The 10,648-nt window shown below is 44.1% G+C and overlaps 1 protein-coding gene across 1 annotated transcript; it reads left to right on the forward strand.

The window, feature by feature from the left end:
• Positions 1-1,124: 1,124 nt before the first annotated feature.
• On the forward strand, positions 1,125-10,344 carry LOC125748126 (regulator of G-protein signaling 19-like). Its single transcript, XM_049023979.1, has 5 exons — positions 1,125-1,265; positions 6,740-6,882; positions 7,801-7,875; positions 8,170-8,404; positions 9,431-10,344. The coding sequence occupies exons 1-5, from the start codon at positions 1,209-1,211 to the stop codon at positions 9,617-9,619; spliced, it is 699 nt and encodes a 232-aa protein (XP_048879936.1). The 5' UTR covers positions 1,125-1,208; the 3' UTR covers positions 9,620-10,344.
• Positions 10,345-10,648: the final 304 nt, after the last annotated feature.

The following is a 10,648-nucleotide window of genomic DNA, read 5'->3' on the forward strand; positions in this document are numbered from 1 at the left end:
ATACAGTTATAAAGAATTATTATTGACCAAGAAGAACTAACTAGTTACACGTTTAATTACAAACTGTGGCAAGGCTTTCCACATGAAATGTTTGTGTGTGTGTGTGTGTGTGTATATGTGTCTGTATGTGTGTGTGTGTGTTTCTGTGTTTGAATATTGAATTAAGGAGAAACTTAGTTTTGGAATTAAAGAATATGCCAAGAACACAATTATGTTCCAATAGTTTCTGTAAAAAAAAAAAAAAAAAAAGTTACCCCGGTATATTCACTGGCTTTCACTTATAACCCATAGTCTTCAACACATTCACCTGCACATGTGAAGAAAAACACACCATAAAGGAAAATGACGGTATGGAAACGAGACTACCGACTATTACGGTGTTTGGCGCACTCCGTGATACCCTTAGTGTTTGCTGACTCCTGCTGGTCATTTAAGGGAAGCCGCTCCCCTCCGGAGGCCTGAATTCAGTAACGTTTGAGGATAAATAAATCGGATGTAATTCATTTAAGAACAAGTTGGCTTATATGTTGTAAAATTTGAGTGATTAACTAAAAGCACCGGCTATTCGTTCTCAGTATAAAAAGGGGGTTGCGTGTCATGGCAGTTTAGGAAATGTTATTATTTGTCCGCTTTGTTTCCTACAAAAATCAATCGCATGTCAGGCTTGACTACTGCATTACAGCTAGAGTACATTTAAAGATCATCTTTGCTGGAACATATTGTCTGATGTTACTCTTTAATTCCTGATTAATTAAGCGTATATAAGTCTTGGAATTTAAGAATAAGTATTGTAATCATGATGCAGTATTTCTGTTTAATGATCACTAAACTTTGTTGATAAAAAGTAAAACATTTCGGTTACCTCCGTATTTTTAATGTAAACCCGTTTGCTGTAGCACTCCTCACTTCGAAATAACCTAAATGAATGACTCCACTAATAACAAATAATCACAATCAATTCACATTATTGTATTATTAACAGTTAAAATATAAGAAAGCACAAAAACACATGTAGGTGCGCGTTCAGATAGAAGTTCGATAGAAATTAAGGTTACAAGAGGGAAGTCCTCCAACAGCTTTTCGAGTAGGGCTGTTGTTTCTGCGCATGCGCAGAACAACCTCTGCTTCCCTCTGAGGGTGTCGATTTTGAAGCTTGAACCTCGGAGAAAAAAAAAACTTAAATACATCAAACTCAGTTAAAGGAACGAATGTGCTTCAGGAAACGAACCGGTTATCGCCTTCCAGACCATTTTAATGCAAAAATTGTAAGTATCACTGATTCGGAAACTATTGCATTTTTCTAGTCAGGAGGTTTAGCCTGAAAGCTAGCCAGCTAACATCTTGGTTGTGGGCTTTGCCCGGTTCGAAAAGGTTCGCGGTTCTCTAAAAAGGGTCTTGTTCAATATTCTCCTACAATGGTAATGCGGGGAAATGGGTGCCGCAAGAGAGGCTTTCCGGGACACAATTGTCATCGATAGTGACTTCGCGCTGCTTGTTTGTGAGTCGGATGTGGCTGGGTGTAGCTTTCTATCAGTCATCCTAGGTGCAAATGCTTTTGATAAGTGATAAACGGTGTTAGTGCAGTATTAACTAATACGACAGTTCTGTCCCTCATAAAATAACTGTTGGGAACATGTCCGTGGTCTTTGTCGTGTTACCATTTTTTGTGATGAAAAAATGCACTGTAGCTCATCGGGGGAAGGGGGGTTTAGTTGTAAATTTGATAGTTTTTTGATAATTTTTAAAATAAATATCTGACATTTAGCTGGTTGTTTTAAATATTAAAAAATATCACCCGACCCCGTTATGGACAAAATAAACGTAATTGTTCTAAGCTGACATCGCAAGTTTTAACACATAGTTTTATGCTGCCGCAATTATTAACGCATAATTAAGGAGCTTTTTTAACATTGGCGGCAAGGAACGTGCTCAAATGTAGAACCTTGCAACTGGGCAATTCCATACTCATTTACATAAAGTAATTTTTTTAAATGAGATTTAAAAACCGTTTATATTGAGAAATAGCGCTGACAGCTCTTCTTTACATCTTTCTGTTCATTGTTTTAGAAAATATGTAGCAATTTGGACATACTAGGACATTTTTAAGGATTTTTTTTATTCGTGAGGTTCGTCTGCCGTCCTCCCGACGAACACGCTCCATCTCCCGCTCCCGTTCTTCTGTAGTAAAGCGCGTTCACGAGATGTGCGCGAGACAGTCTAGTGAATGAAATTTTTTTACGTGTAGAGAGAGGCGCGCCCTCGCGAACATCGGTAGAAGGTGAGTGGGCGGGGCTTTCTTTGCCCTGTGGAGGCGGGAGGCAGCTCTGCAGCATGAGCTTTAAAGGGACAGAGAAAAAGATGAAAATAAGTGAAGGTATCAGGTGAGGTTTTTTTTTTTTTTTTTGCATGGGTGTTGAACAAATGTGAACCAATATATGCAGTATATACGCTGCTGTGACCTTTCAGTGTGGAGGCTATTCTTATTGACTGCATTTGTATATTCTTGTATATATCTCAAAAATAGTATCCATCCACACATCATCCATCTTAGATAGACAGCTATACTTTATTGATCCCAAGGGTAAAAATATTATCTAAGGACCACCAAGTGTGTGCATTGAAACATAGACTACACATGCATGAATGTGGTGTAGATATTGGTAAATAGATATGTAGCATGTCAGTTTTTAAATGCCACGATTGTGTTCTGGCTGCATCTGAGGGCTGGCATGTCGAGAGGAAGCATTATCGTGTTTGATAGCAGCGGGCAGGAAGCATCCCCAGTAGTGTTTTTTAGCAAACAGTGGTGGAATGAGCAGCACGAAGGATGATGTGCTGAAGAAATGCCTGTGCTTTACTCTCCAATTAACTTCTGTTTAAATAACAATTAAGATAGCATCCAAATCTTGATGCTGTTGTTTCTGCAGTAGAAGAGAGATTACATTAAATAGTTTTAACTAGCCTACTGCTGCAGTGCAGAATCCTCTTTAAAGAATTTGTCTTCTTTGAAAACTGTTTTGCATAACTTAAGATTTTTTTTAATCAAATGCATATGAATATCACACTTGACACACCAGAGGGACCTTACCAAGATTATTAGTTTGAAGTGCTGTTTGGAGCATTCTGATGCTTTGTTCTGTATTGTATATTTTTTTCCTCTCTATTAAAGAACATTTAGCTATTTTTTTGTAATAGTTTACACACTTTTTTTACACACACTGGTGCATAGGGAAAAAACCTGTATTCTGTACAGGAAGATACGGTTAGGGAAATATGTTTTTCTTTAGGATGTCTCCTGCAGCAATGAAACTGACCACTGCAATGACTGGATATTGATTACCAGGTCCCAGAGGATGAGAGGATGTAGGAGTTGAGCAAAGGGCATGGTTTAGCCATTTGGGTTCCAGCCATTGTTCCTTCTTCCTCGGGATAGAATAGAAATGAAAAGAAAGCATGTCTTATGGAAGTGTGTCACATGACAGTGTGTAGCTTACAGTGAGTCACAGAGCATCCATGTACTAATATGGGTCCATCAAGATCATTTCAGCTCAAGTGGTGTGAAAACATGTCAGGCTACATTTTTTCTTCCTCAGTGATCTGTGTGTGCTCGTGGATAGCAGTTTGGTGTTAACTACGGTGGCAAATGTAAGAGCTTTGTTTGGGGAAATATCAGCTGTGGTTTTTCAGGTATTATGGTCCCCCTGATCATCTTCCAACTGTTTATTCCGGTCTGGGTCACAGAGCGGCTTGTAAACTCCCAGGCAGAGTAGGGCACACCCTGGAGGGCATGCTCATGAGTATCTATAGGTTTTACCCGAAATCCTCTGAAGTCAGTAAATAAGCATGTAATAAATGTATTGATATTTTGGGTACCTCCACATTAGATTGTATTTTAATTTAAGAAACAACATAGCCCTTGAATGGTATACCTGCTGAGATAAGGTTTCCGTAATGACCCTCACAATTCAGGCTGCATGGTATTGGAAAATTTTAAAATTAATGTATTATGATTGATGTAATTTTTTGCAATAAATATTGCAATATTTTTTGAAGCAAAAATGACTTGAAAATAAGTTCTAATTGACTATTGTTTATCTACCAGTACAGTTTGTCAAATAAGTTGGTGGTGTTGCCGCGAGTTGTGCCAGCAAGTCACTTGCTTTTGCTCAATATTGTCTCTGTGGAGTCCAAAATATATCCATAGAGTGGAAGACAAATGTCTTTTGGTGACCAGTTCTTGCTCGCGTTCTCCTCGCTCTTTTCTCACAGATGAGTCCTACAACAAGGACAAAAATGATTGATTGGCTTGAAAAGCACATGCAGAGCTCATTAAAATTGCAAAGCTTGCTGAGTTTTGTTTTTATGACAGAGTAAAAATGTTTTAGCAAACTTATTGATGATCTCTGTTCGGCTAATCTTATTCCCCACCCTTCAGAAAAAATCTCTCTGATTTCAAAAACCTAAATAGTGCTGCTTTTGAAAAAACTTTGAAAGTACCATATACTGCAGTGTAATTTCTGGGCATAGATGCTGCCCAAGCCTAATCTCAACCAAGATGACTTTCACGGTCCATCCCATGTGACAATTCCAAGTGCATAATATGCAGTGTCAAAATTAATATCGCACATTGTGTAGCCCTACTCACAGATGCACACAGGTTGCATGTGTCGGACTGAGCAAGCACCATTTAGCCAAATGGGATGTGCTTCTCACGATTTCCCTTTGACTTATCAGAATGCTGAGATGTATGTGCATTGGGTTTCTGCCACCTTCCTGGATGGAGGGGTCTTACAGGGAGATTGTCACTTCTTTTGAATCCAAGCACCAAGCGGCTGAAATTATCCAGGACCAGAGGGCACAGTAACGCCCTGGAAACTGTGTGTAATGTAACAGCCCCAGGCCGCCTACAGAACGGCTGCTTTCTCTAGCCTGCTTTTTGCAGAGCTGGTTTGTTTGGTTTTTCCTCCTTTCGGCCATCCTTTTTCCTTTTTGTGGCTGCCCGTCGTTCTGCTTGTTGCAGCGAGGCCACTATTCTCACGCTTTTCAGATAATGAGTGCAGCAGTGCTCAGCTGTTAGGGAGAGATTGACAGTTGCCAGTCAAGCTTTCCCCAAGTAGGCTGTGAGTTCACAGATAAAGGCATAGGAAACCTTTCATGTCCCCCCCCCCCCCCCCCATATTTTTTTCTATAAAGAGTCTGCTATCATGCTGGGGAACCTTGACATCTCCTGACATGCTGGTATGCTTTTGTCGATCCTTTTATTAGGCCAGACTTTTGTTAGGATAGATTCTTGAGTTTTGATGAACATAGATCTTTAAATAATAATTTGCCTGTTTTAGTCTAATGCCAGGAAGCAAAGTGAACAGTTTGCCAGCTTCTGGTGATGCTTCACTAGATAAATAGTTGTGGAGGATAGATATACGTATGGATATTTGTTTTTGGTTAGTCACCTGGTTATTACAAATGTCTGAAGAACAAAAAGAAAAACAATGTTCAACATCTGAAGGTTGTGATTACTTTGAACTGTACCGTGGTCTGTGTTTTGTCTTTTTTATATACAGGGGTATAACTTTGGAGGACAATGCAATACAATGCACGTTACCAGGGCAACACCGGGAAGCATCTTTTCATGACATAAATGGGTGTACAATGCAAGTACGATGAAGCCGTACACTCAGCAATATTTAAAGCCAGCAGACAGCTGTTCTGCTTAGCCTTTCTAATGGAGCCAAATGATAAACCCAGTGATGACTCAAAGGTTCTCCGGGACCATCAGTAGGAAGTGGTGACTAATGCCCCATCTTGTGAAAGATCTTGTAGCATCTGTCATTGTCTGAGCCATTGGAGCTGAAGAGTAGGCTGGTGTTTTGGTCAACCAGAGCCTCTTTAGGTCTATTAGTCTAGGTGCTGGTGGGACTCAGGAGCTTCCTGTACCTGAATGTCCAGCAACGAGGTGAAGATCTTGGTCTGATCTGCTGGCTAATATAACACCAGGCAGTGTGATTTAACATCTTAGATAACCTGCCTTGTTGGCATCTTCAACACAGCACAGTTTTAAATGATTTTATTTTTGTTATAATTGCCAAAATGAGCTTAATGGCAAGTAAATAAGTGCTGGACAAGATATACAGTTTACTGTTACAATTACTTACTTAGCAAATGCCTTTATCTAAAGTGAGATACAATAGCTAAATCAGGATCAGACAGCCTGGAGCGACTGAGGTTAAGGGCCTTGTTCAGGGGCCAAATGGCACGTGTATAATAATATAATGAAAAATGATGCTTCATTCATATTCTGCCCGAAGCTTTGAAATGTGCATGCTGTGAGCTCACGAGAAGGAGTGCCACCTGCTCGGTTTGCGGTCTCACAGTTCCAGCCAGGCTGCCATAGGCCGCCCCTCAGTGCGATGTCTGTGGCATACGAGCGTCCCAGCATGATGCAGTCCGTGTGTCTGAATGAGACGGGCGCAGTGACGGCACTGATCGCCCTAAAGGCACGATCACACGGTGAGTCGTGCAGCTACATTGTGCTGCTCTGGCCCCGGAAGGGGGGGGGCGGTGTTATGTGTGATTTATGTACGGGTAGCGCTGTGTTGGGGGGGAGGGCGCAGGATGGAGCGGGGCGGCCCTTTCAGCGCTTGCAGGTTGTGTTTCATCACCATTGTGTTTCATGTGGTTTGGGACCATTGTGAGGCTTTGTTGTAGCCCTCTCATGTGTCTGTATGTGTCTGTGTGTCAGTACACAGGCCCTATCCCGGCATATCGAGAACCCTCTATGGTGCGCAGTGGGGGTGGGGGTGCCCCCCACCAGCTGGTCACAGCGACCCCGCCACGTCCCAACGCCTGCTGCTTCTGCTGGTGCTGCTGCTGTAACTGCTCCTGGTAAGTCCTGCCCTAACCATCCCCTCCCACCCCAGCACAGATTTGTGCTCATTTTCACAGTATGGCTCCAGAGGTGAGGAGCGCCTTAGAGGATGCCTGTCCAGTGTGGTCGAGCTGTAGATACACCCCCTAACTGAAAGAAACTAAAATCTGGAACTGGAACCGGAAAGTTTCTCCACTACCTTTTACATGGCAGAAAATGACATCGTAACGCTGCGCTCAATTGCGGCATCCCAAGCTGAACCTCATGAGATGTGGCTCGATATGAGAATGGTGCAAGGCGCGGAAGTGGCTCTCACGTGGCCTGACCCAAAAAAAATCCCTATTGTGGCGCATTATTGGTATCAACTACACTGTCCCCCCCTCGACCTTCATCGTGGTCCATCATAACTCAGTCGCATGTCGCATCAGATGCAGTGTGTCTGATCTGCATGTGCATGTGCATTTGCTCTCAGAATATGTAATGGAAGAAGCCTTCAAGCAATCAACTGTATAGCGCTGAGGCAAGTTTTCCTTTAATATGGCAGATTGATTTCGACAGGCTGAGTGTGAAATGGGTTGTAAATGGGCTCCAGCAGGCATGGGCAGACTTGGCAGCGAGACAGGACTCTGCTTCATCGGCAAGCACATTCATCTCTATTGGGAATTGATATGCTTTACATCCTGCCGTCGTCAGTAGCTGGTTAGACAGTTGGGGCAGCAGTGATGACTGTCCTCTAGCGGGAGCTGTGGTCTGTTAGGCAGGGTGGACACACACACACATATACAGTCACACACCCAGGGCCAATGCAGATTCCTCTGGGTTGTGAGTATAAACAGCACAACCTAGAAGGATCATGTGTAAACTATCTGCAAACTGCATGCATGAGGCTGGGGTGAGATTAGAACCCGTCGCTCACCTTCTATGTGCCACGGCAGGAGTGAAGAGCAGCGGAGGTCGCAGAGACGAGCCAGGGACACCCGTCTGGAGAGCAGCCCTAACTGTGAAGCATGGTGAGCATGATCATCTTCTCAGACTCGCTCTTTGATGCAGTCGCTGATTTCTCAACAAAACCAAAAAGCACACAGGAACTGATGGCAGAAGGATCAACTTAGTGTGCCTTAGTGTCACCTCACCTGTAAGAGAAAATCCTGGAGGCATTTTCTGAAAACTGCCCATTGAAGGATAGAAGACTAACAGTGATCCTGAAAATGCTGATGTATCTGTCCCTGTGAGATGCTCACGCACGGAACCCCCTACCGGTACTCCCAGCAGCTCAAAACGAGTGGTGTTCCCCTGTTCCACAGCACCAAGCCAACGCCGGAGGAAGTGAGGCAGTGGGCAGTGTCCTTCGACCAACTGATGAGGAGCCCGGCGGGCAGAAACACCTTCAGGGAGTTCCTGCGGACGGAGTACAGTGAGGAGAACATGCTCTTCTGGCTGGCATGCGAGGACCTGAAGCAGGAGCTGAACACGAGCGCTGTGCAGGAGAAGGCACGGCTCATCTATGAGGACTACGTGTCCATTCTGTCGCCCAAGGAGGTAAAGCGTAGCCCCTACTCAGGACTGGTCCAACGTGCGGAGATGAGTCAGTCTGGCAAAAAATAATGTTCTTTCAGGTTTCTTAAACAGTCTGCGGTCTGTCGGAAAATATTGCTAGGATTTAAAATTCTGTCAGCCCTTCCATTACTGCTCATTCCGTTCAAGACCACGGTGTGTCTGGAGCTGGTCCCAGGAAGAAACAGGGAACTCCCTGAATGGGGTACTGCTCCACTAGTGGGTAGGCTGTAAAATTCTTTAAAACTGCCAGCACAGTTGGGCGTCCACCTGCTTTGTTCCCTCCAGGCTCCCCTGCAACCCTGTACTGGAGAAGCAGCAATGGAAGATACACCCATGGTCGCTTTTAAATTGACATCAATATAGTCAGACGTATTTGTTGCATTGTCTTCTACTAGATAGATCCAGGATCCATCAGTGTGACATGAGTAGGTATTCCAGAAAACAGTAGCTCTGGTTATTTGTTAAAACTTTTGGCTTTTTCCTTTATTTGTTTATTTGGCAAATGTTGTTTTGCCCTGACAGCCATAGAGTAAAAAAACACGCTCAGACTCACCCACAGATCTGCACACAGGCTCGCTCCCCTAAGGCCAGCATTCACTAGGGCGCTCTGCTCAGAGCCCAATCCTTGTGTTAACCGCCTATCCCCGGGGTATTGCCTGGATGGATGCTGCCTCCAGACCCGGGCTGAGTGGCCTCCTGGACCTTCTGCACTGCTCCAGGCCTGTCAGATCAGAGATGGCATCCTGGAAATTGGTGGCCCTTCTACCATGGCACCTGAACATTTCAGACCAGCTAACAGCCCTTTAAGTTTAATTAATCCCAGATGTGATCAGTAGGTGGCCGTTACTTTATGACACTGTGGACAGCAGCCCGCTGCGCCCTGAAGGAAACTCCTATCGGCTTCTACAGAAGAAGCCAAATCTGCATAAACATCTATTATGGCAGAAGGATCTGTGGGTTTTTCTTTGTTTTGTAAACCTCATGGCATCTAACCTCTACCCCCACCAGGTAAGCCTGGACTCCAGGGTGCGAGAGGTGATCAACAAGAAGATTGTAGAGCCAACGCCGCACACGTTTGAGGACGCCCAGCTGCAGATCTACACCCTCATGCACAGAGACTCTTACCCCAGGTTCCTTACCTCGCCCATTTACAAATCCCTACTGCGCACCGGCTCGTGCTCGTCCTCGGAGACGTAAGCCTTTCCCTGTGTCCCCTCGCTGGCCTCTTCCTCCCTTATCTCCAGTACCTGGGCCACATCTCTCCTCCCTCCCCTTCTGTGGGCCATCCTCAGTGACAATTCCTTGACATTTATGTAGTTTTTTTTTTTCGTCTACCACAATTTCTGCCCCCCCACACCAATGAGGTGTCACAGGTTCCTGTGACTGTAAATCCTAATATGGCTTCCTTGACCCGTGGCGGGCGGGTGCAATAAGACACTGGTCACTGCTTCCCCTCTCCGGCTTTTCGGTCTCCTGTCCACATTCGCCCCTCAGGTGACCTTATCTCGGTCCCTCCCTCTCCCCAGAGTCTGGACACCCAGGGACAGTCAGCCGTTTGCCTTATTTTTTGTGTCATTCCCCAAGTGCAAAGGCTGATAGGGTGTCGAGGCTTTGCCAGCGACTCCATGGAAGAGCTAAGATAACCAGGCGATGTATAGCAAGCTTTGTGGCTGTCCCTGAAGGCGAGGTCACGTAGTGACGCCCCAGTGGCCATGTGACACTCCTCTAAAACACCTCTAGACTCCACAAAGCTGCACATGCACCTCAATGATCTGGACATTGCGACCCTGGTTCCGCCTCAGTTTCTGTTCTGCCAGAGCCTCGGAGCTCGGTTCCGTTTGTGCGTTGGACTCTTCCTTTTCTTCTCTCCCTCTCAGATCGAAATGAGTTTTTAGTTTAGGTCCAAAACTTTTACTCTTTTTTTTTTTGTACTAAAAGCGGTATAAGTCTGTATGTATTGTTTACATATATATTTCATGGCTGTCATGTTGCCAGAAAATTATTTAAAAAAATTTATCCAACATTTTCATATGAGCGGTGTTATGTGCATTTTCATCTCCTACTTTCTGAAGTTCAGGGTCATGCTGGGAAAATCCATTAAGCTCCAAACTCTTGTTTTCAAAACTGAAAACCGGGTCTTTTTTTATTACAAGTATTGCTGTTTTTGATTTTCAGCACAGTAGCAGTTTTCATTTGATATGCAAGGTGACAGTGGAGTGCTTTCTA

The sequence above is a fragment of the Brienomyrus brachyistius genome, chromosome 8 (genome assembly GCF_023856365.1).
Source record: "Brienomyrus brachyistius isolate T26 chromosome 8, BBRACH_0.4, whole genome shotgun sequence".
NCBI classification, from domain to species: Eukaryota; Metazoa; Chordata; class Actinopteri; order Osteoglossiformes; family Mormyridae; genus Brienomyrus; species Brienomyrus brachyistius.